Here is a 25,899-nt window from a genome sequence, read left to right on the forward strand (position 1 = left end):
AACCTACTCAATAGGAGAAATTAATTGGGAACAATTTATCCAATAAGGTCCTAACATCAAGCATATATAAAGAAATCCTACATCTCTAAAATAAAAAGACAAGTAACCCCATTAAAAATAGGCAAGAGATTTGAACAGACTCTTCTCCGAAGAAGAAATATAAATGACTATAAAGCACATACTAAGACACTCAACATCACTACCTATCAGGGAAATGCAAATCAAATCAAAACTGCAATTAAATATCATCTTACACCTAACAGACTGGTGGCAATTAAAAAAAAAAACCTGACAACTACAATTGTTGGAGAGGATGTAGAGGAAAGATACTCATTCAGTGCTGGTGGGAATGCAGAATGGTGTAGCAATTGTGGAGGACAGTTTGGCTGTTCCTCTGGATGCTAACTATGGGACTGCCATATAACCTAGCAACACTACTTCTGGGTTCATATCCAGAATAATTGAAGGCAGGGTGTGGCACTTTGAGACTATTTATGAAAGACTATGTTTGTAAAAATAGAAAAAAATATGTTTGCAAATTAATCTATTCCTCCAGATGTGACAACCTATGAATGCATTAGATTCAGCTGACTTTTCATTAAATTACCTTTTAAGAGTAGGGTTTTGATGTGGAGACAGTGGTCACCAGGGTTGCTGAAGGCAGGGAGAGGGAAAAAGATATATAATGTGGGAGCCTTTTCAGGACTTGGAATTGTCCTGAATGAAATTGCAAAGACAGATACAAGACATTATATATCCTGCTATAAAATGCTGAATGGAATGGAAGAGAATGTAAACTACAATGTAAATCATAATCCATGCTGTGTAACAATGCTCTAAAATGTGTTCATCAATTTCAAAGAATGTACCACACTAAAGAAAGAAATTGTTAATGTGGGAAAATGGGATGTGTGGGGAGTGGAGCATATAGGAATGCCCTATATTTCTTATGTAACATTTAAAATAATCTATGTATCTTCTAAAAATAAATAAACACTTAAATATATTCTGAATTAAGAAAATTACATAAAAGAAAAGAAAAAAGAGTAGGGCTTTGATTAGAGCACTTTAGAAGGACAAGTAGATTTCCAAACTAAATGTGGAGAATGCAGCCTGACTTCTCTTTGCAGTTTATAGTAAAATGCTAGGTGAAAGAGATAAGCTGAGATCTGAATTGTTAGGAATGAAGAAAACAGAAACTGATTTCAGAAATTCTAAGCCTCTGGAAATCAAGCCCCCAGAAGATAGTGCCCCATTTAAGGAATTAAGTAAACTTGGAACTTAAAAGTAAGAAATGAAAATTCAATTATTCAGGAAAGACTTGTGGAAAATCTTACTGTCTGAGAGCTTGGAACCCTGCTTCCTTTATGCTAAACCAACAAGCTTTTTGCAAGATCTATATGAACAAAACCATTGTCAGCCTTGACTAAAAGAGACATGAAGGGGAGACATGGAAGTGAAAACAGATTTAAGATGAAAACCATCGAAGTTGAGGTCTGGAATTAAGACACCTACTTGGGCTGAGAGAGAAATCCCACCTGTGTAAAGAGAGGGTGACTTTACCCCAGCATGCAAAGAGAGTGGATATTCAGGCTCACTGTTCAGGAGGCATTTTGCTGACACAAGCTACAGAGAGGGTAGAATGTCTTCCTCAAGGGTTGCAGGAAGTGAGGTGACCACCTCAGTGCAGATGAGGGAAGGCCAGATCACCACCTCACTCTTCTGAGGAGATTGGGCCTGTACGCCGGAGATTAGGGAGAACGTTCCCACCACCTCATTGTACTAATAGGGTTTAAGTGTGGGCATCATCCCAATGTTCTTAGAGAGTGAATTCTGGAGCTTGGTCACCACCCAGATGCTTTGGTGAGAGTGGAACCAAGAAATTGGTCAAGCCTGTGGAAAGGGTGGGGCCACAAACAGCCCCAAGAAGAAGAAAACATCATCTTAAAAATAACTTTCAGACTTTGAAATTTAATGGAGTATGCCCTGCAGGTTTGGTGTTTGTTTGTTTTTTTTAACAACTGGGGACATGTGATGCATGTTTCCCTTCCAAATTCTCCTTGTGGTAATGGAAATGTTTATCTTATGTCTGTCCATCTATACATTGGAAACAGGTAAGTTGTTTTCTACGTTTCATGTGTCTATAGCCAAAAGTGATTTTTCCCCCAAGACAAACTGTATTTCTATAACTGTTATGTGATTTGTACTTAGCATTGCTAATTGAAAGGATTTAAGGTTTTTGAATATTTTAATATCCTTTTGTTACTCAGAGGGTGGAGTGTGTCAGTTTGAGATTATTTATGAATCCCAAAATGAGAAATATTATGTTTGTAAACTAATCTATTCATCTGGGTGTAATAACTTTTGAATGCATTAGATTTAGCTTACATGTCTTCATTTAATTACCTTTTAAGAAGAGGGCTTTGATTTGACCACACCAGAAGGGCATGACTCAGACTGAGTCACCGCCCCCTTGGTGGATCGATATAAATGGACCCTCACTCAAGAAGACACACAGGAAAAGAAAGAGCTCTGTCAAGTTTGATCCTATATCCCTGTGGAGGGATAAGCCATCCACCTGAGGGTTTGCATCTGAACAGAACAGAGCAGCTGAGAGAACCAAAAAGAAACAAGCTCTATGCCAGAAACTGATATTGAAGCCCTGAGAGACCAAGCAGACATCACCTGCAACATGTAGCCACTGACTTTTGTGTGAAAGCAGTCTTGAGCTGGACTCTTCAGAGTCCTTTAACTATGAGCTTTTACCCCAAATAAGAACTCTTTATAAAAGCCAACAGATTTCTGGTACTTTGTATATTTGACAGACTAGTGCACAGGGACATGAACAGATATGGGTACACCAGTGTTCATAGTGATGTTATTTTTGCCAAATGTTGGAAGCTATCCAAGTGAGCATCAATAGATGAATGGATAAGCAAATAGTTCTATATACATGCAATGGAATATTACTTAGCTGTAAGAAGGAATGCCCTAATATTTTCATTTTTTAGTGTTTTTAGAAATGCAGCATTACCACATGGGACAACATGGTAGATTTTCTTTCTTCTTTATTTTCTTTTAAATGTTAGATTCAAAAAATATGAGGTCCCCATATACCCACACCCCACCCACCCCAACCCTCCCACGTCAACAACCTCTTGCATCATTGTAGCACATCCACTGTACCTGGTGAATACATACTGGAGCAGTGCTGCACCCCATGGACAGTGGTCCACATTGTAGTCCACACTCTCCCCCAGTCCACCCAGTGGGCCATGACAGGACACACAATGTCCAGCATCCATCCCTGCAGCACCACCTAGGACAACTCCAAATCCTAAAAATGCACCCACATCATATCTCTTCTTCCCTCTCCCTACCATAAACAGCCACCGTAGCCATCCTCTCCACATCACTACTGCAATTTCTTCCCTTATGAATCACAATAGTTCCCCAGCAGAACACCAGTAAATCCACTCTAATCCATTTTCTATTCTTCCATCTTGTGGATCCTGGGATGGTTATGTCCAGTCCCCCTCTACATCAAGAGGGGGATTAGATTCCACATGGAAGATGGATGACATTCTCCTGCTTGCAGCTGTAGGAACTCTTGGCTCCCTGGTGTGGTGGTTGAACCTCTTTACCTCCCTGTCAGCTGGCCAGTGTAAGTCCAAGAAACCTTATGTTGCATGTATTGAAGGATAAATATTAAATGACCTCACAGATATGAAGTAAGCAAATTTGAGAAGACTCACAGAACTAGAATCTGGAAGGTACATATCAGGAACAGAAAGAGAGTAGAGGGTGGTGAACCAATGCTCAATATGAGCAAAATTTGATAAGGTGGGAGGAGGTGGTTGGCCAGTGGATGGGGGTAATAGTAGTGCAGTGATCTGATTGGATCAATGGTGCTGGATTGTGATGGGGAAGAGAGTGGGAGTGTGTGGGACTTTGCATAGCACATATGGTGAGGGTGGGTTACTGTTACAGACTATCAGGGGTGGGGTGATATGTGGAATAAGGTTTACCTGGGGCATGCGTCTATGGAATATGAAAGTGTTCATCTTGTCATCATGTGTTATCTCAGTGGGTGGGAGACTAACACAATAAATGAAACACTAAAGTTCCATCCCAGGGAGTCCTTCTCAATTAGAAGAGCAAGAATTTTTGTCAAAATACTGAGTGTCTAATAAAAGAAAACAGATCAATATGTCAAGTCCTCAATATTATTGCATGTAATTATGAATCTTATACTTCAAAAAATGAAACTTAGTGATTACCATAGTTTTTGAGGGGTGGGGAAGAAGGAATCGAATAGATGGATCATAGTCTATTTTTAGGGTGTTGGAAATGTTCTGCATGATCTTGCAGTGATGGATACAGGCCATTATACATTGTGTCATAACCTATAAAAACATTTATGCAAAATATGAATCATAATGTAAACCATCAATGTATATTCATCAATTGTGACAAGTGTACCATACTCATGTAAGACATTATTAATAGAGGTGGAGGGGGTTAGGTATATGGAAATTCCCTATATTTTCTTTGTGACTTTTCTCTAACCTAAATCTTTCTTGAAAATAAAGTGAAAAGAATAAGACATTGGGGAAATATATGGAAGACATTCTCACTATACATAAATGATAACAGATCTTACAGTAATGAAAGACACAATGAAACATATCTATTTTACATTTATTTTTAATTTTTGTATTTTATTTGTTATTGTTATTTTGTTTTCTCATCTTTATTTATTGATTTTTTGCTTTGTTTTTGAAGAGGTTTTTGGTTTGCAAAATGGTCACAAATGTGGCAGGGATGAATCACTGATGTGGGTGTCAGTGATGGTGGGATATGTGGAAGCTGGAACATATCTCTATGGTTTATGAATATGTTCAAGTGGTCATGGGCTATGGTTTTGGTGGCTGAAAACCTACACAATAACCAAAAGAATATCATATTGCCATTCTGAGCAGTTCTGCCACATCCTCTAATAGAGTGGCAGGTATCCCCAGAGTATCAGGGCAGTGTCTAGTGAAAAAGAACAGACCAAATGCCAGGTCCTTGATATTTGTTGGAAACTGAGGCACAGTGGCCTCTCAAGGAGAGACGTGCTTGCTGTCTCCATGACTACGCTTGCAACCTAAGGAATGCAGTGATTTGGGAGTTCCCAGCAAATGGGCTGAAGCTGTTAAAGGCTGAAGGAAAAGATGAGCTCATACCTTTTGTAATGTATAGAACACTTAGACTTTGCACCTTGAGATAAGATTTTTTTAATAAGAAAATTCTTTAGACTATAGGTAATGTTGATGGTTAATATGTGTTGCAACTTGATGTCACGTACACTATGTTAATGCTAATGTTTATGCTTAATGGCACGTAGGCTGCTGTGGGCCTGCTTGTAGACATGTACACTGTGGTATATAAGAGCCCCTTGTAATAAATAAAGTTGTCTGATGAGTCTCTACTCGCAGATCCCCTGATCCCAGCTCTCTCGTTCTTTTACTCTCTTGCTCTTTCTCCTGGTTTCCTTCCCCCTTTTCTCTTTCTTTCTTTCCCGATACCCTCGGACCACTGATTAAGACTCTGACAGAGGGAAACGGACTTGGCCCAGTGGTTAGGGAGTCCGTCTACCACATGGGAGGTCCGCGGTTCAAACCCTGGGCCTCCTTGACTTGTGTGGAGCTGGCCCACGCGCAGTGCTGATGCGCGCAAGGAGTGCCCTGCCATGCAGGGGTGTCCCCCGCGTAGGGGAGCCCCACGCGCAAGGAATGCGCCTTTAAGGAGAGCCGCCCAGCGTGAAAGAAAGAGCAGCCTGCCCAGGAATGGTGCCACTCACACTTCCCGTGCCACTGACGACAACAGAAGCAGACAAAGAAACAAGACAATAGACAGAGAACAGACAACCGGGGGAGGGGGGGAATTAAATAAATAAATAAATCTTAAAAAAAAAAAGACTCTGACAGATATTGGTGGTTGTACCTATGAAACTTGTTCTTGGGAAATTGAAACTTAGCCTAGTATTATATGTTGCCTAAGAGCTACCTCCTGAAAGCCTCCTTGTTGCTCAAATGTGTCTCTTTCTAAGCAAATTTCACCAATAAACATATCTTCCTTCCAGTGTAGGACATGACTCCCAGAGATGAGCCTTCCTGGCACCAAGGATTATTACAAAGCACCAAATAATGAAACATTTATAAAAATGCATAGACCAAAAGGGGGAAATATTAAATACAAATGAGGTTTTATGGCTAAAAAATTCAAAGTGAGTTGGGGATAATTTTAGAGATTACTATTATGCACATCTTAGGAGAATCTCATAAACTGCCACAGTAAATGATGCCTCAAGCAAGGGGACTCCTGAGAGCTCTTGAGACATCTGGACACTATAGACAAGTCAGACAATCTCAAGAATTCAGAACCCTGTCAGTAGGTCTTATTTTGGAATACATGTTCAGTAGTGTAACAGAAGTAGACTCACTTATAATTTCCCCACAAGTGATTCTTCTGCCCCCTTTTATTTGAACCTATAATTAGCACTATACTCATTAAATATATATCCCAGGGACTTAAATCTTTGGTATTTTCATATGGTGGTTGAACCCTGAATCTCAGCAGAGTTGTAACACTTACTCTTCTGTTCACTGGGTTCACACAGGACAACTAACAAAAGGATGATGGTGGAAGATTCCCATCCCCCAAAAACAGAAAGTATGTACAGTTTCAAAACAAGACAGCTTCATCTATCTGCCCCATGGATCTAAGCCCCCATATAGTCAAAACACAGTGGGCATCACCACCCCCAAATCCTCAAGAGAGAGGAATGAACAAACATAAAAGGGTAAGGGAGCTATGGACTAAAGTGAAATACTTATTATTCTGACAATGGAAGAACTTGTAACATTGATGTGAAAACAGTGGCCACCAGAAGTTCTAAGGGGAGTGAGAGGTAAGAATTGGTGCAACATGGGCATTTTTTGGACATTGGAATTGCCCTACATGGTAGATACAGGGCATTATGTATTCTCTTAAAACCTAAAAAAAATTTGCAGTACAGAGTGTAAACTATAATGTAAACTATAGACCTTGGTTAGTAGCAATGCTTCATTATGTGTTCATCAATTATAACAAATGTAAAGTAACACTAATGAAACACTAATGAAAGATGTTATTTGGGGAAGGGGAGATGGGAGGGGTGGGATATATGGGAATTCCCCTATATTTTTGATGTAATATTTATGTAATCTAAAGCTTCTTTCAAAATAAAATTTTTAAAAAGAGACTTAAAATACATGAAGAAAAACAGATTTAAAATAGTGTTATAATTGGATTTGAATTTGCATTTGTAGTTGGAGTTAGACATAGAGCAAAGGCTCAAATTGGATCTGGAGGAGGCGGGGCAAGATGGCATCTGAGTGAGTACACATTATGGTCTCTCCTGCGAAAAGGCAGCTGAGTGGGGTTGGAGTCTTGCCAGAGTGGCCTCTCTTGGGGGCTTGCAGAGCAGAGGGTGTGTGGACATCGATTTGGAGAGAGAGTGGCAGAGGTGGTGCTTGATAAAGGTAGAATTGCAGCTTACAAGTACAGAGGTCAGAAGCTGTGGGCTGGCAGGACCTTTCCCCCTGGGGCTGGCGGCCCAGGTGTTTCCTGAGAACTGTCAGTTGTGTGGTGGCATTCCTGGGCACTGTGGTCCCTGGATGCATGGTCCCCAGGTCAGTGTTCCCTGAGTCACCATAGCCCATGTTCCACGGACCTATGTGCCCTGGATCTGCAGAGTCCCAGACTTCCCTTTCCCAAGTCCAGCACTCCCGAAGTTCTGGGATTGCCTTAGCCCTCCAGTTTTGGACTGACTCAGTGGGTAGGAGGCATTCAGTGTGTGTGTGTGGGGTGGCATGTAGTAGGGGAGCCTGGCTAGTGTGGGTTCGATTTTCTGGTGTTTCCCCCTCCCCCCCTTTTTTATTCTCTTTTTCTCTTTTCTTGCACTTGGAGGAACATATCGGCTGGTTTGGCGAATCTGCTGAGAAAGCCTGATTCACCTAAATACCCTGGGATAGGAAATTTGGCCAGGGAGAAGGTGGAGCCAGAAAATCAACAATCCCTCTCGCAGCACACCTAAAAGAGAGGGACTGTAGGAGCTGCTTTCCAAGCCTCCAATAGCGTACTTGGGGTTCTTGGTGAGGTGTGGGTGTTCTCTCTCTGTAAATTAAGTGTCATTATTTTCTGTGCAGAGTTGAATCAACAAGGACACACTCGAATCTCCTACCGGACCTCTCAGGCAGCTTTCCTGCTGCTTGGGAGGAAGGGAGAAAAGGGGGAACATCAGATTCCTAAGCGTTTTACTTAGCTACAAACAGGATTCTCAGCTTCAAACTTTCCCTAGTATTTCATTGGTTTTTCCTTTTTTTTCCTTCCTCTTTATCCCCCCCAAGGCCCTTTATTCTTTCTTTTTTCTTTCTTCCTCTTATTCTTTTTCCTGCTTACTTCCCCATTCCCTTTTGTCCTTTTTTCCCCCTTTTTCTTTCTTTATCTGCTTTCTCATTCTTCTCACACTAGGTGCTGCAGGGAGAGCTTCACATTTGTTTGTTGTATTTCCTCATCCTCCATTTACTCTTTTCTGTGTGTATTGATTTTGACCACCAACATTATTCCCTTTCCTCTACATCTATCCTCCATCATTGATTGTTTCTCTTACATTGCACCTCTCTTTGTTAGCCCCCCTATTTTTCTGACTTTTTTATTACCAATACCTTTGTTCTGTTTTCTGCCTTATATTCACTCTTTATATTATTGTTCTCTCTTTTCTCTTTCCCTCTCTCCTGAATACACAGGCCTTTTAATTCACACTGTATTCTTACCCATATTCAGATTTTTATCTACTCTGCTTTTCTTACTGTTTTAATTCTACATACCTTACATGAGTCTAATATCCATTCTCCTTTATCTCATATGATTCCTCTGTTGATATTTGCTATCAATACTACTATTATTCATTTTCTTTTCTTATTCCTTTTGCTTTCTCTGGCCTAATATTTTCCTTTAAGTGAACTTAGCCAACAACAAGTAATTGGAATAAGAAGAACAAAGTGACAAAGAGAAACCTTAACATGCACATAAAAACAACAACTAAGTAAACTCCAAACTAGACAAAGAAGCTAAGCAACTGATTAAACCAGCCAAGATAAAAGGATGACCAGACAGCAAAAAAAACTACAAACCAAATCAATAATCAGGAAAACATGCCCCAATCCAATGAACAAACTAAAAACCAGGAAGAGGAGCAGAACACCAAACAAGTAATTAAAGATCTCAAAACATATATTAGGTACCAATTTGATGAGGTGAAGGAAGAGATTAAGAATATGAAGAAAACAATTGGAGAGAATACAGAAGAAATTGCAATCATATTCAAAAATATAACAGATATGATGCTGATGAACAGCACAATTCAAAAAATCAAAAAATACACTCTCAGCAAATTACAGCAGACTCGAAGAGGCAGAGGAGAGATAAAATCATGTGGAAGACAGTACATCTGAAATCAAACAGATAGTAGAACTGGTTGAAAAAAAGAAAGAAAAAAATCCAGCAGGGGCTTAGGGACCTGAATGATAATGCAAAACATGCAAATATATGTACTATAGGCATCCCAGAAGGAGAAGAAAGGGGAAAGGGGACAGAGCGGGTGTTGGAAGAAATAATGGCTGGAAACTTACCAAACCTATTGAGGGAGATGGATTTACATGTCCAGGAAGCATAATGCACCCTAAACAGCATAAACCCCAATAGACCTACCCCAAGATATATACTTGTCAAGTTATCCAATGTTCAAGACAAAGAGAAAATACTAAAAGCAGCAAGAGAAAAGAGAACCATCACATACAAAGGAGGCTCCATAAGATTAAATGCTGATTTCTCATATGAAACCATTGGGGCAAGAAGACATATACATAGTCAAGGTACTAAAAGGAAAAAAAAAAAATCCAATTGAGAATACTCTATCCAGCAAAGTTAGCATTCAAAAATGATGGAGAGTTCAAAATATTCACAGATAAACAAAAACTAAGAGAGTACGCCAACAAAAATCCTGCCCTTCAAGAAACACTAAAGGGAGTTCTGCAGTAAGAAAGAAAAATAAAATAAAATAAAAGAGACATAGTTGGAGGAGAGTGTAAGAGCAACTAAAAAGACAAAAGAAGAAAAAGAAAATCAAACAGAGTATGGCAAACACAATTCCAAAGAAGATATGTCTAATATAAGTAATTCCTTGAAAGTAATAACACTGAATGTCTATGGATTAAAGTCACCTGTCAAGAGACTCAGACTGGAAGATTGGATAAGGAAATATGACCCATCTATATGCTGTCTGCAAGAAACACATCTTAGACCTAGGGATTCAAGGAGATTGAAAGTGAATGGCTAGAAAACAATCTTACAAGCAAACAATAATGAAAAAAGGGCAGGAGTAGCTATATTACTATCAGACAAAATAGACTTTAAATGCAAAAGAGTTGTGAGAGACAAAAATGGACACTACATATTAGTGAAAGGGATAATCTTTCAAGAAGAATGAACAATCATAAACATTTATTCTCCGAACAAGGGTGGCTCCAAATAGTGAGGCAAACACTAGAAAAACTAAGTGAAGGAATAGATGCCTCTACAATTATAGTGGGAGTCTTTAATACACCATTGTCAACTTTGGACAGAACATCTCAAAAGAGAATTAATTAAAAAACAAAGTCTTAACAATATATTAGAGGAGCTGGACCTAATGGACATATACAGAACATTACACCCAAATACACCAGGATATACATTCTTCTCAAGTCCACACGGATCATTCTCCAAGATAAACCACATGCTAGGCCATAGAAAAAGTCTCAATGAATTCAGAAAGCTAGAAATCATACAAAATAATTTCTTCGACCACAGTGGAATGAAGCTGGAAATTTGCAAGAGCCAGAGACCCAGATTTGGTACGAAGATTTGGATGTTAAACAACACACTCTTAGAAAAACTGTGGGTCAAGGAAGAAATATCAAAAGAAATTAATAACTACCTTGAAACTAATGATAATGATAACACAACATATCCAAACTTATGGGATGCAGCAAAAGCAGTACTGAGAGGGAAATTTATAGCCATAAATTCATACATCAAAAAAAGAAGAAAGAGCAAAAATTGAAGAACTAACTGCACACTTGGAGGGATTAGTTAAAAAATGACAAACTAATCCCAAAGGAAGAAGAAAGAAAGAAAGGATAAAGATCAGAGCAGTACTAATTGAAATAGAAAATAAGAAAGCACTTGAAAAAGTAAACAAAACCGAGAGCTGGTTCTTTGAGAAAATCAATGAAATTGACAAACCCTTAGGTAGGTTAACAAAGAAAAAAAGAGAGAATATGCAAATAAAATAAGAAATGCGAAAGGAGATATCACCACTGACCCCACAGAAATAAAGACTGTCATAAGAGGATACTTTGAAAAACTATATTCCAACAAAAATGAGAATTCAGAGGAAATGGATAAATTCCTAGAAACACATAAGCAGCCTACATTGACAAAAGAAGAAGTTGATGATCTCAACAAACCAATCACAATTAAAGAGATAGAATCAGTAATTAGAAACCTCCCAAATAAAAAGAGCCCTGGGCCAGAAGTCTTCACAGGTGCATTCTACAAAACATTCCACAAAGAACTAACACCACTCTTGCTTAAACTCTTCCAAAAAATTGAAACAGAAGGAACATTGCCTAACTCATTCTTTGATGCCAACATTACCCTAGTACTAAAACCAAACAAAGACACCACAAGAAAGAAAAATTACAGAACAATTTCTCTAATGAACCTTGATGTGAAAATCCTCAAAAAAATACTTGCTAATTGTATTCAACAATGCATTAAACAAATTATACACCATGACCAAGTGGGGTTCATTCCTGGTATGCAATGATGGTTCAACGTAAGAAAATCAATTAATGTAATACACCATATAAACAGATTGAAGGAAAAAATCACATGATCATATCTATAGATGCAGAAAAAACATTTGACAAAATACAGCACCCTTTCATGATAAAAACACTGCAAAAATCGGAATAGAAGGAAACTTTCTGAACATGATAAAGAATATATATGAAAAACCCACAGCTAACATCATTTAAAATGTGAAGTCCTAAAATCCTACACTCTATGATCAGGAACAAGACAAGGATGCCAACTATTACCCCTCCTATTTAACATAGTCTTAGAAGTACTTCCTCAAACACTGAGGCAAGAACCAGACATAAAACACATCCAAATTGGAAAGGAAGAGATCAAAATTTCATTATTTGCAAATGATATGATCCTGTACATAGAAAATCCTGAGAAGTCTACAACAAAGGTTCTAGAACTTACAAATGAGTTCATTAAAGTTGCAGGTTACAAGATGAATGCCCAAAAATTCAGTAGCACTTCTGTACTCATACAATGAGTAATCTCAGGAGGAAATCAGGAACCAAATACCATTCACAATAGTAAATAAAAAAATCAAATATTTAGGAATAAATTGAACTAAAGAGGTAAAAGACTTATACACAGAAAATTACACAACACTATTCAAGGAAATAAAAGAAGACCTAAATAAATGTAATAATATTCTCTGTTCATGGATAGGAAGACTAAATATTATTAAGTTGTCTATCCTACCCAAACTGATCTACAGATTCAATGCAATCCCAATAAAAATCAATACATCATTCTTTAATGAACAAGAGAAATTAACTATGAAATTTATTTGGAAAAGAAAGAGGCCCCAAATAGCCAAAGATACATTGAAAAAGAAAAATGGAATTGGAGGAATCACATTCCCTGACTTCAAAACATACTACAAAGCTACAAGAGTGAAAACAGCATGGTATTGGCACAAAGTAGACACATTGACCAATGGAATGGAATTGAGAGTTCTGATATAGATCCTCAAATATACAGCCATGTGGTATTTGACAAGACCACCAAACCCTATCAACTGGAAGAGAATGACTTCTTCAATAAATGGTTCCTGGTGAACTGAATTTCCATATATAAAAGAATGAAAGAGGAACACCAACTTACACCTTATACAAAAATCAACCCAAGATGGATCAAAGACCTAAATATAAGACCCAAGACCATAAAGACCTTGGAAAGCAAAGTAAGGAAGCATCTACAGGACCTTGTAATAGGAAACGGCTTCATGACTTTCACACAAGCTGCAAAAGAACAAATAGATAAATGGGACTTCCTCAAAATTAAAGCCTTCTGCAGCTCAAAGGAGTTTGTCAGGAAAGTGAAAAGAGAGCTTACACAATGGAAGAATATATTTGGTAACCATATATCTGATAGAGGACTTATATCTTGCGTATATAAAGAACTCCTATATCTTGAAAATAAAAAGACAAACAGCCCATTTAAAAAATGGAAAAAAGAGTTGCACAGACACTTCTCCAAAGAAGATATACAAATTGCTAAAAAAACACATGAAAAAATGCTCTAATGCAAATCAAAACAACAATGAGATACCATCTTACTCCCATAAGAATGGCAGCTATCAAAAAATCAGAAGACTACAATTGTTGGAGAGGATGTGGAGGAATGGGAACACTCATCCACTGCTGGTGGAAATGCAGAAGGATCCAGTCATGCTGGAGAACAGTTTGTCAGTTTCTCAAAAAAACTAGCTATAGATTTGCCATATGACCCAGCAATTCCACTCCTGGGTATATACCCAGAAGATCTGAAAACAAGGACGCAAAGAGATATATACACACCAATGTTCATAGGAGCACTATTCACTATTGCCAAAAGTTGGAATCAACCCAAATGCCCAAAAAGGGATGAATGGATAAATAAAATGTGGTATATATATACAATGGAATACTACTCATGTATAAGAACAAATACAGTACAAACACATGCAATAACATGGATGAGTCTTGAGAACCTTATGTTGAATGAAGCAACCCCAGCATTGAAGGACAAATACTACATGACCTCTCTCATATGGAATAAGTAAACCAAGCTGTCTCAGGGAGCTAGAGACTGGATGATGAACTTTAAGGTAGTTGGACGGTGAGGAAGGTTGTGAACTGGCAGCTACCTGGGTGAAGTCTATGGTAAGCTGGAGGTAAGTATTTGTACAGGGAATGGATAAATTGGGGGTATAGGGCTAATTTTGGATAAGGCTGTGTTGCCTTTAGGGGTGCTAAGGATGGGAGTTTGGGCCAGATTGCCCAAGAAATTGGAGAGAGGGTGAGGGGAACATTTGATCATGGGAGATTGTCAGGTATGTGGTTGAAATTGTGGTGCGGAAAATTCTCCTTAGAAAATGTAACATGGAAGGTTGCATGTTTGGGATGCTTAAGGGGCAGGGGGCATCTGACACAAGGCAAGCTTCTGGGGAGTGAGTGAGTGCTCATTTTGCCATACTGGATTATATCATTGGGTAGAGACCCTTACAATGAGAGTGAAGGTATACCCACATCCTGGGGAGGGAATTGTATCTCTAGAGAGAATCAGTGGCTCGCAATGGGTTAGGGCATTGGAGTATGTCAAGCCCTCAACATTTTGGCAAGTATGTCTGAATATGGTCCTTCAAGTAATGAAGATTGATTGTCATGGTGAGCCCTGAGGGGAGGGGGAAAGAGGTGTTGAATACATGGAATCAGGGTAACTGTGGGGCAATGGAAGTGTTCCACAGGATCATGCCATGATGGATATAGGTCATGTTAAATTACACCAAAAATGTATAAAAGTCTGTATGCTAAAATGTAAACCACAATGTAAAACATAAGATAAATAAAATTTAGAAAATTGTATGCACTAAAATATAAACCTTGATGTAAACCTAAATGGAACCATGTTTGAAAGCTATTGTTTCAATATCTGTACATTAGCTGCAGCAAATATAATATGAACATGTAAAAAGATCACTGTTGGGAAAGGTACAAAGGGTTTGATTTGGATATGTGGGAGTACCATATATTGTATATGTGAATTACAGTGACCTAAAACTTATGTCAAGAGAAACTTAATAATCAGGGGGAAAAAAGAAAGAAAGGAGGTAGACACTGAGGAAATAATGGAAGAAATTGCCTTGCCACTGTACATACAGAGTAACACCTGTAGCAATGATGAAAGGCAAAATGTCAAAAACAAAGCTTTTTCACTTTTTCATTTCTTTGATACCCCAATTTTTTTTCCTTTACTTAATTTTTCTAAATTTCTATGTATTCTGTATCAAACTTTTAAACTCATCACTGTATTCCATTTTTATATTAATGGAAACCTGGGCTTCCTTTCTGAAGAAGTTTTGGACTACAGAGAGGTTCAACTGTGGTGGAGGAGGAGCATTTGTGTGGGTTGTCATTAGTAGGGGGCACACGATTGGGAGGGAGTTCTCCAGTGCATGTATACAGGATATATAGAAAGTTTGGATATTTTCATAGTGGTTTCAGTTGGAAACAACAGATGAGAGCATGCTGAGTTCCTGACCAGGGGAGCTCTATCACATTCCCAATGGAACAGCAACAATCCCCTAAGTGCAATTGCAAAGACCAATAAAGATAGATGGTTAAATGATGAGCCCTTGATACTGATGGTTCCAATTATGAGCCTCTGTCCCTGAAATATGAACTAGACCTATAGTTGTGGGGTGCCTAAGAGTTTCCTCCCGAGAGCCTCCATGTTGCTCAAATGTGGGCACTCTCTAAGCCAAACTCAGCATGTAAATGCATTGCCTTCCCCCCAGCATGGGACATGACTCCCGGGGATGAGCTTCCCTGGCACTGAGGGATTACTACCAAGCACCAACTGATGATGTAACTACAAAAAGACCATGAACAAAGAGGTCAACTCAGACCAGCAGAATATCTCTGTCTACATGTAATATCAGGTGTTAAAAACTGCATTTTGACCTTCAAGAAAAGGGAGAAATGGAAAGAACAAATGATTTTATATGGCTATGAGTCTCCAAAAAAAGCTGGGAGATCATCAGGGGGTAATGCTTATGCATGCTCCAGCAGGGTACCAGAGACAGTCAAGGTAGATGGAATCCCATGTGCTGGTCCTCCTGAGGGCTGCAGTGACTCACAGGTTCTATGGTCAAGGCAGATGGCTCTGGAGTTCAGGGCCATGTTAGTTGGCCCTACTTTAGAGTTTGTATTTCTGAGTTTGATGGAGTTGGACTCAGATATAACCTTTCTACACATGCCTCTTCTGTTACTTTTACCGGACATGTGGTTGGCATTTGGGTTGGTGTATACTCAGGAGACCTGAAACTCTGAATTGTCCATGTGACAGCCAGGCCCTGGGCCTCAGTAGTCTTGTAGTTCCTACCCTCTGGTTTCTTGGACTTGCCCTGGCCAGCTGACAGGGAGATGAATAGGGTCAACCACCACACCAGGGAGCCAAGAGTGCCTACAGCTGCCAGCAGGAGAATTGCATCCATCATCCATGTGGAATCTAAACACCCTCTTGATTTAGAGGGGGACTGGACATAGCCTTCCAATGTCCACATGATGGAGGAATAGAGTATGGATTAGAGTGGACTTACTGGTGTTCGGCTGGGGAACTATTGTGATTAGTAAGGGAGGAAATTGTAGTAGTGATGTGGAGAGGGTGGCCACAGTGGCTGCTGATGGTTGGTAGAGGGAAGAAGAGATATGGTGTGGGGGCATTTTCAGGATTTTGAGTTGTCCTAGGTGGTGCTGCAGGGATGGATGCTGGACGCTGTATGTCCTGTCGTGGCCCACTGGATGGACTGTGGGAGAGTGTGGGCTACAATGTGGACCACTGTCCGTGTGCTGCAGCCGTTCTCCAGAATGTATTCACTGGGTGTAGTGGATGTGTCACAACGATGTAAGAGTTTGTTGATGTGGTAGGGGTGGCATGGATGGGATGGGGTGGGGGGTATATGGAGACCTCATATTTTTTTGAATGTATCATTTAAAAGAAAATAAAGAAAAAAAGGAAAAAAAAAACCAAATTGGATCTGGAGCTGCAGGAGAATGACAACTTTAGTTAGGGTTAGGGTTAGAGTCATTATTAGATAGACTTAGTGTTATTTGGTACTATTGAAAATCATCTGATTTACATGAAAAGATAAGGGATCCCAATTTCCCAAAGCCATCTTGAAAAGAAGAATGGTTTTGGGGGGCTCACAGTTTCAGATCTTAAAAACAAAACCACAATAATCAAAACAGCATGGTACTGGCATAGGGACAGACCTACTGACCAATGGAATTTAATTGAGAGCTCAGATATTACCCTTCATATTTGTGACCAACTGATTTTTGACAAGGGCACCAAGTCTACTCAGCGGGGAAAGATACGTGCCTTCAACAAATGGTGCTCATAAAACTGGGTGTCCATGTGGAAAAGTGTAAATGTGGATCCTTACTGCACACCATATACACAAGCAAATACAAAATGGATCAGAGACCTCAATAAATTAAAAGAGCTAAAAACCTCCTGGTAATAACTTAGGAAAGTATCTTTAGAAACTGTGTTACTCAATGGTTTCTAATACTTTAAACCTGAAGCATATACAATAGAGGGAAAAATAGATAAATGAGACATCAAAAGTTAAAATGTTTGTGTCTTAAAGGACTTTATTATAAACATTTAAAGACAATCTACTCAATGGGAGAAAATAATTGGAAATCACATGTTTGGTAAGGGTTTAATATCCATAATATATAATGAAATCCTACAATTAACAATAAAAATATAAACAATTCAATAAAAATGAGCAAAATACTTGACTATTTCTTGAAAAAGCATATGCAAATGGTTAAAAAGTATATGAAAGTATTCTAAACAGTATTAGCTATTAGAGAAATATAAATTAAAACCACAAGAGATACTATTTCATACCCACTGGAGGCTAGCACTAAAAAACAAAACAAAAGAGGAAATTATAAGTGTTGGAGAGGATGCAGAGAAATAGGAACACTCATTCATTGTTGGAGGTGATATAAAATGTTGCATTGGCTGTGACAGGCAGTGTGGTGGTTTCTTAAAAATTAAGTGATGAATTACCATGTGACCCAGAAATCCCATTTCTATGTGAAAGCAAAGAGTAGAGCAGATATTGTACAACAATGTTCATAATGTTTTCACAATTGCCAAATATGCAAGCAACCCAAGTGTCCATCAACCAATGAATGTAAAAATAAAATGTGGTATATTCATACAATAGAATGATATTCAGCCCTAAAAAGGGAATCAATTTCTGATACATGTGATAACATGGATGACACTTATAGACATAATGTTGTGTGAAATAAACAAAAGGACAAATATTGTATGACTTCACTCCTATAAATAAAATAATTAGAATAAAAATCTATACACTTAGAATCTAGAATACAGATTATCAGGGGACAGAATAGGAATGTAAAGTAATTACTTAAATTGTATCGAATATCTACCTGGGTTTGTTATGCAGTTTTGGTAAAGAATGGTGGTGATGGCTGCACAACTTTGAGAATGTAATTAACAGCACTGGATTATATGTGTGAATGTGATTAAAAGGGGAAAGTTTAGTTGTATATGTTTCTAGAATAAAAAATAAAAAAATAGACTCTATAGCACAGTGAACTTTATTGTAAATGATGGAATATGGTTAAAAGTGCAATTATAAAAATATTCTTTCATGACTTATAACAAATGTACCACACAGCAGGGAATGAAGGTAATCATAAATATTAAGTACATAACATTTCCTTTGTATAGACCCATATTCCCATCTAGAATCACTTTCCTTCTGTTTGAAGGACTCCTATTATATCTTGTATTGTGAGTATACAGATGAGGAATGCTTTTAGTTGTTGTATATATGCAAACATCTTTATCTTGTATTTGTTTTTAAAAGATATCCTTGCAGTGTGTTATAGCTTTACACATTTTTCTTTCAGATACTTTTTTTCCCATGGTATGCCACTGTCTCCTTGTTTGTATGTATTGGTTTGAAATGAAGGAAGATGTCATTCTTATCTTCTTCCCCCATACATCTATATTGTATTAGTCAGCCAAAGTGGTGCTTATGCAAAGAACCAGAAATCTGTTGGTTTTTATAAAGGAGTATTTATTTGGGGTAAATGTTATAGTCACAAGGCCCTAAAGAGTCCACTTCAAAGTACCATAATAGATACTTTCTCACAGTCTGTTACTATGTGTTGATGTAAGATGGCAGGTGATGTCTGCAAGGGTTCAGGCTTCCTTCTCCTCCCAAGGCTCCATGGTCCCAGCTTCTTCCAGTCTCAGCTGAAGGCTGGGATGAGTCTTGTCTCTCTGCCGGGCCCATTTGTCTCTGGGCTCAGCTGTTCTGCTCTCTCCACAAGAACAATTGTAAACTATCAGGGAAGTGGCTTGTTCCTCTTCCCGGGGCATCTGCCATGTCTAAAGGATCCTTCTTTCTATCCCAATGTATCTGCTTCTCTGTGTGCTTACTTCCTGGGCTCCAGGGGGGAAAAAAAAACACAAATGCCAACATCCCTCCTTTGCCTATGTTTTTCTCTGTAAGTCCCTGTCCACCTGGAAGGGGAGGAGGGGTGGAGAAAGGCGGCAACACACCATGGAGACAGGTACTCAACATCCCACTGACATGGCCCAATTAAAAGCCCTAATAATCATAATATAATCAAGGAAAATGAAATCTCTTAAGTTAATACAATCTAATACACCCAGAGGAACAGACCACTTTATAAACATAATCTAGTATCTATTTTTGGAATTCATAAACAATACCAAACTGCTACACATATTTTGTCAAACATCTACTTTGCAGAAATTGCAACTGGAGCACAGAGAAGTTGACCTATATACCCAGTATAGCTATTTAACAGGACTTGGTAATATAATTGATAGTCATAGAGTCATATGATTACTAGGAAGAATTGTGAATAATATCCAGTTAAATGTCTTTCAGGTATAATACATCTAAGATACTATTAATATGCATCATCCATTCATGTAAAAGACATCCCTGTTCAGAAGTCTAATCTTGCTTAGACTTTCCTTTCACTCTTCAGGCATCAAGAAATTACAAAATCAAAATCCTATTTTTCCTGTTCAGCTGTACCACAAAGGATTTATATAAAAGTTAAACCTGCCTCAACCTTGTAGGTGAATCAAGGCTCATAAACTATGCAGTCCTAGTCTGAGGCAGCTCTTCCTCCCCTATGACATTCAGACACATCATAGCATCAAGGTAAGATATGATAAAATAACATAATATTTAGGGCTCATGATTAGAAATCCCACGACTCTGTACTCACATCTGAGCATTATTAATTACTAAATATTTGATATTGGCCAAATTTTCTTTTATATTAAACAGAAAAAAATAAACTCTTCCTAAATGTGATTATATAAGTCTCAGATGACATAGGACACTAGAAAATTGACTGATATATGAAAGTGCTTATTATTTATTAGCTCTCAGGAAATTCACATTTTTTTTATATCCTACAACTTTTTCTGGGAATTTCAAATTCACTTTCAAATGTCTTAGTGGAGAGGTCAAAGACTTATAAGAATATTTCACAATGATAATCACTTATAAATCTATATTGAATACTTCTAAACTTGGCTTTTCCTTAGTTGTAATTTATGCATTTTTTTCAAAATTCTATCATCCACAAGAGAATGAAGACAAGCTACATATATGTTGAAGAAAATTTTTGCCAAAATCTATGTATGGTCCATCATGAGCTCTTTTTTTTTTTTGGTTTTTAATTTTATTTTACTCAGAGGATAACCATAACATGAGCTCTTATATCCTATACATAAGAGGAAAACAGACAAGGATTTACTCTATGCCAGGTACCATTCTAATTGTTATATGTATTTTCTCATAAAACTCCACAATAGTCTTATGAAATAGGTCCCTTCTCATCCCCTTGGTACAAATGTAGAAAATGATGCAAAAGATGAGTAACTTGTCTCAGTTGCAACAGTTAATCAGTAGAAGATCCAGCCCTAAGAGGTACAGTTTCTTGAACTCTGAAGCTCTTCCTCTTAAGCATGGTCAAATTTTTAATATTAGACATCAATTTTTCTATTCTGCATATGTTTATCCTCATGGTGTCAACAGTAGAATAGCAATGCCAGATGACCTAAAGGTTTTCACATTTTATCTTGCTCAATATTCTCATAATTTTGTGAGCCAAGTATCTGAAAAGCTCTTGACCCATTCTCCCATAGTAGATTATCCTGTGTCCAACATCTTCTAAGATCTCTTCCTCACCACAATCATAGAGAGACCTCTAGCACACCCCAGTTGGCTTTGCCACTTCTTCCACCATTTGGTCATAGAAAACACACCTACGAGTTTGAACAGGATGTTTGGCTACCATCTTGGCTGAAGCTGCTAATTCTAATCTTCTGGGAACTGAAAGTTCAGAGCATTCCTAACTCTTCTTTGTGCTTGAGCAATCTACATTTAAATATTTACAGCAATTATACATGAAAATGTCAATAAGAACAGACTCTGGGGATTCCTAAGCCTGGAAAACCACATAAACATAACCAGCCATAACTAAGATTATGTTGGTTTCTAAATTAGCAATCCATATTGTTCCAGACACTGAAGGACCAAAGAAGGCATCTCAAGCTGAGTGCAGACTTCCTAAAAAAAAACTTAAAATAGTTTATATCAGTGTTTCTCAATGCCACAACAACTTTCATTTGTTGCTGAGTTCAAGGTTCTTGCAATCCTTCATTTTTCTGCTTTAACATAGATTGCTATTTTCAGGTCTTTAAAAATGACTACAGCAAAGATAAACAGACTTTTATAATATATACTTTATCTAGTCACCAAGAAAGCAAGCCTGGTAAATGTACAACATAGGCTTGGGAAGAGAAGTCCTTCAATGATTGTTTTCCTCCATCAAGTTCTTTGAAGCTTACAATTTTTGGAAGTTCTGGATAAAGTATTTCTTATCTGAGCTGAGATGCTTGTGGTCCACATTCACAGGTTGGCGTAAGCCTAAAGAGCAAAGATAAATTTACCCCACAAACTAAGATTTACTAAGGAAGTCTCCTTTTACAATCATTTGCAAGTTTCTAATTGAGGTAAAGAAATGCTATCCTTAAGGTAAAAGTGGATAAACTTTCAAAGCAGTAGTTAGTGATGGATCAGTGATTGATACCTCAGTAGAAAGTGTTCTCTACAAATAAGATGACTTTTCATCCAATGAACTTGTTGCCGCTTCTACCTTCATAGAGAGAGGTAGGTACAGTGACTTCTTTTTTCATTAAAGAAGGTCGGGCTGTGGTATCTTTGCTACAATTGATGACAGCCAATTTTTGTAATTGTATTATTAACTATAGTCCAAGGTTTAATTGAAGGTTCTCTGTATAGTGCAGTTCTGTGGATATTTGTTTTTACGTTTTAGTCTGCCACATATATACAACTCCTTTTAGCCATATCCAGATACATATTTCAGTGCTATTAATTACATTTATGATGTTGGACTTTACTAGTATTTTTTTCTCTCAAGATGACACCAGAGTTTCATTTACATATAAACTGTATTTAGACAGGTATATGTACTATCACAGAGTTTTATGGATAATGACTGGCATACCCAATTACTCAGAATAGCAGTCACTAGAGATATTGGACCAAGACTTGAGATAAGAAAATAAAACTTATTTTATTAATTTATTTTCCTTATGCAAAGGTTATATATCTACGTATAGAAAAATCAGATCAGAAAACTTATAAAAGAAGGAAAAAATGCTCTTTATGTCATAATACAGAAGTACTATTTGTCTTTAGTGAATGTTTTTTAGAAACTTTTCTATGTATACATGTCTTTTAGACACCAGATCCTAATATATATATGCCTTGTTATATCTTGCATTTTCTACTAAGTAAGATATGAAAACATCTTTCCACATCATTAATCTTACGAATCACTTTAATGTTCATGCAATGTTTCATAACAATACATCATATTCATTTAAATGTCCCTACTTATCTACACATTTGATTACCTTCCATTTTCACTATTAATTACAAAAATCATGGAATAACAACTCTCTGTATAACTTAGGCCATTTTTTTTTGTCTAGAGTTGATTATAAGAAGAAAGAGTACTAAAAAGTTTATTCCAACACACTTCTGCAGATACTTGATGATATAGTGCTCATAAATTTTTGCCTACTTAAGCAATTTTTAAATTACATTTGTTTGATGGCTTATGAAATACAGGATTTTGTTAGATGTCTAATTTTTTTCCTGAGAATTACTTTTAAGTTAAATTTAACTTTTCATAAAGCTGTGAGTGAATTAATATTTTTTACACTCAATATGCTTTGAATTTAGTTATTGTCTAATATTTTGTCTGTTGTACTGATTTCTTATTTACATTTTTTCCTAATATAATTTGTTGTTTTTCAAGCTTCTTGGATTTAATACTTAGTTTATTTATCTTCTCTCTCAGTTAATTTATTTACTCATTTAAAGTTACACAAGCAAATATTTCAAGGATAAATTATTGATATTTGGTCTTTCATTTTTGTTTTTTTTATTAATAATTTAGAAGTGTACAGAAATCTATGATTTTTAGGTTCAGGTGATACCTTTTTCATAAGTCGTAATATTCCTCAATCCTCTATGCCCTTTGTTATTTTCCTTATATTAAATATATTAAAAAGTTAGTCTCAGTGGGGTTAAGGTCCATTCACAACATAATATGGCTACAAGTTTGTGAAAAAAGAATATTAAAACGGTCTGCCTATTTTAAAGTATATGTGTGACCAAGAAATTGTGGTGCTTTGTTTCCTTGCCTTAGAAGTATCTATTTTTTTTTAATCAGGTCAAGGGAATATTTCATAAATTTCTGGAAAGAATATTGAAATCCAAATATGACAGAAATTCAACAAATAGGAATTCCAAAGTTTCATATAATTTGAGGGAATATTGGATTGTATCATGCTGCTTGTTTTTTCCTCTTCCTGATATCCTTTCCAGAGGTCGTCAAAAAAGAATCTATGATATACAATTTTATTTCATTGTAGCATAAGCTCACAAATCTAACTGCCAGTGTGTATCTTACTGCAGCTTCAAATTTGCAGTTGATTCAGGAAAAATCACTGCATCATTCCTAATTTCAAATTAAACTCATCCGATGTTTTATAGACACTATGTAATAAGTTAAAAATTATCAAGGATAACAAGCTCTGCTCTTTAGTCTGTCATCATGAGTGACTAGAGAAGAGATACAGGAGAACATGTTCTCATGAATTCAAGATTCTACTCCTTACAAGTTCATTTATGCGTCAGTTTTCCATGGGAGAATATATTAGTATAGTGTCTGGTAAAGGATTCCATCATATATGATTGCAGGAAAAGTGACCAAAATGTCAACACTCATAAAACCATGTGTCTCTCTGTATGTCTGTGTGTGGAGGAGTGGAAAGGAGGGCTATATTTTCAATATGTGACTAAAAGTATAGCCCAACTTTAAATCTTGGATTTGTCTACTCAGGGTTTCCCATGCATCTTAGAGAAAACAAATTACCTGGTATATCTTACTTGCTTTATCAAAATTTATTTGACACCATTTCAATTCCTTTGCTATTTTCAGATAAATCATTGATCCAAATGCAAAAGTGGATTCAGAGAACAATGAACAATGTGACAGAATTCATTCTGCTCGGCCTAACTCAGAACCCAGAGGTGCAGAAATTCTTGTTTGTCATGTTTACAGTCATGTATTTAATCACCCTGGGGGGCAACCTTATCATTGTAGTAACCGTCTCCACCAGCACAGACCTGGGCTCCCCCATGTATTTTTTTTTGTCTTTTTTGTCTTTACTAGATATCTCCTTCTCTTCTACCACAGTCCCAAAAATGATATTTGACTTACTTGCTGAGAAGAAAACTATCTCCTTCAGTGGTTGCATGACTCAAGTCTTTATGGAGCATTTTTTTGGGGGAGCTGAGATAACCCTGATAACCGTGATGGCTTTTGACCGCTATGTGGCCATCTGTAGGCCCCTCCACTACATGATCATAATGAACCGACAGGTGTGTGGTCTCCTGGTGATCATGTCCTGGGCTGGGGGATTTCTTCATGCTCTGATCCAAACGCTTTTCATTGTGTGGTTGCCCTTCTGTGGCCCAAATGTCATTGACGATTTCTTCTGTGATCTTAACCCTCTGCTGAAGCTCTCCTGCACTGACACTCACATCTTTGGCCTCTTTGTTGCTGCCAACAGTGGATTCATGTGCATGCTCATTTTTTCTATTGTTATTACTTCCTATATCCTCATCCTTTGCTCCCTGAGATCTCACAGCTCTGAAGCTCGGCGGAAGGCTCTCTCCACCTGTGCCTCACATATTACCGTAGTTGTCTTATTATTTGTACCCTGCATGATTGTATACCTTCGGCCCACGAGCACATTCCCCATTGATAAAGCAGTGGCTCTATTTTTTGCTATGATAACACCCATGCTAAACCCTTTAATCTACACACTCAAAAATGCAGAGGTGAAAAGAGCTATGAGGAAGCTCTGGGGCCAAAGAGTGATCTTGTTTAACAATTCAGTCAAATAGACAAGATAAAACAAAATCTATTACATTCTTAAACAGGTTTGTCCAATGCAAAAGATAATGGCCTTGTGTCCAGAATATGTAAGTCAAAGTATTTTGTATCCCAGGTTATCTGGAATTTTGAAGGGTTCCTTTTTCTTAAATATTGTTTCTTAATAATATTTATTTAAATGGTGAATAATCTTTCAACCAACTGGAAATAATTTTGCATATACAAATTAATGGAATATTAAAACCTGACACAGAATGGTCGCAAGTTTTGGAAAATCCATGATTTATTTATTCCTTAGAATATTTTTCTGCAA

At 37.4% G+C, this 25,899-nt stretch overlaps 1 protein-coding gene across 1 annotated transcript; it reads left to right on the forward strand.

Annotated features, from left to right (window-relative positions):
• The first annotated feature begins 24,667 nt into the window (after nt 1–24,667).
• Nucleotides 24,668–25,597, forward strand: LOC101446484 (olfactory receptor 4C5-like). Its single transcript, XM_004455309.2, has one exon. It carries the CDS (start codon nt 24,668–24,670, stop codon nt 25,595–25,597), a length of 930 nt encoding a protein of 309 aa, XP_004455366.2.
• The last annotated feature ends 302 nt before the right edge of the window (nt 25,598–25,899 follow it).

The sequence above is a fragment of the Dasypus novemcinctus genome, chromosome 10 (genome assembly GCF_030445035.2).
Source record: "Dasypus novemcinctus isolate mDasNov1 chromosome 10, mDasNov1.1.hap2, whole genome shotgun sequence".
NCBI lineage: Eukaryota > Metazoa > Chordata > Mammalia > Cingulata > Dasypodidae > Dasypus > Dasypus novemcinctus.

What these genes read in the sequence shown, in the direction of transcription:
- LOC101446484 (XM_004455309.2), top strand. Translation starts at nt 24,668, where the DNA reads ATGAACAATGTGACAGAATTCATTCTGCTCGGCCTAACTCAGAACCCA.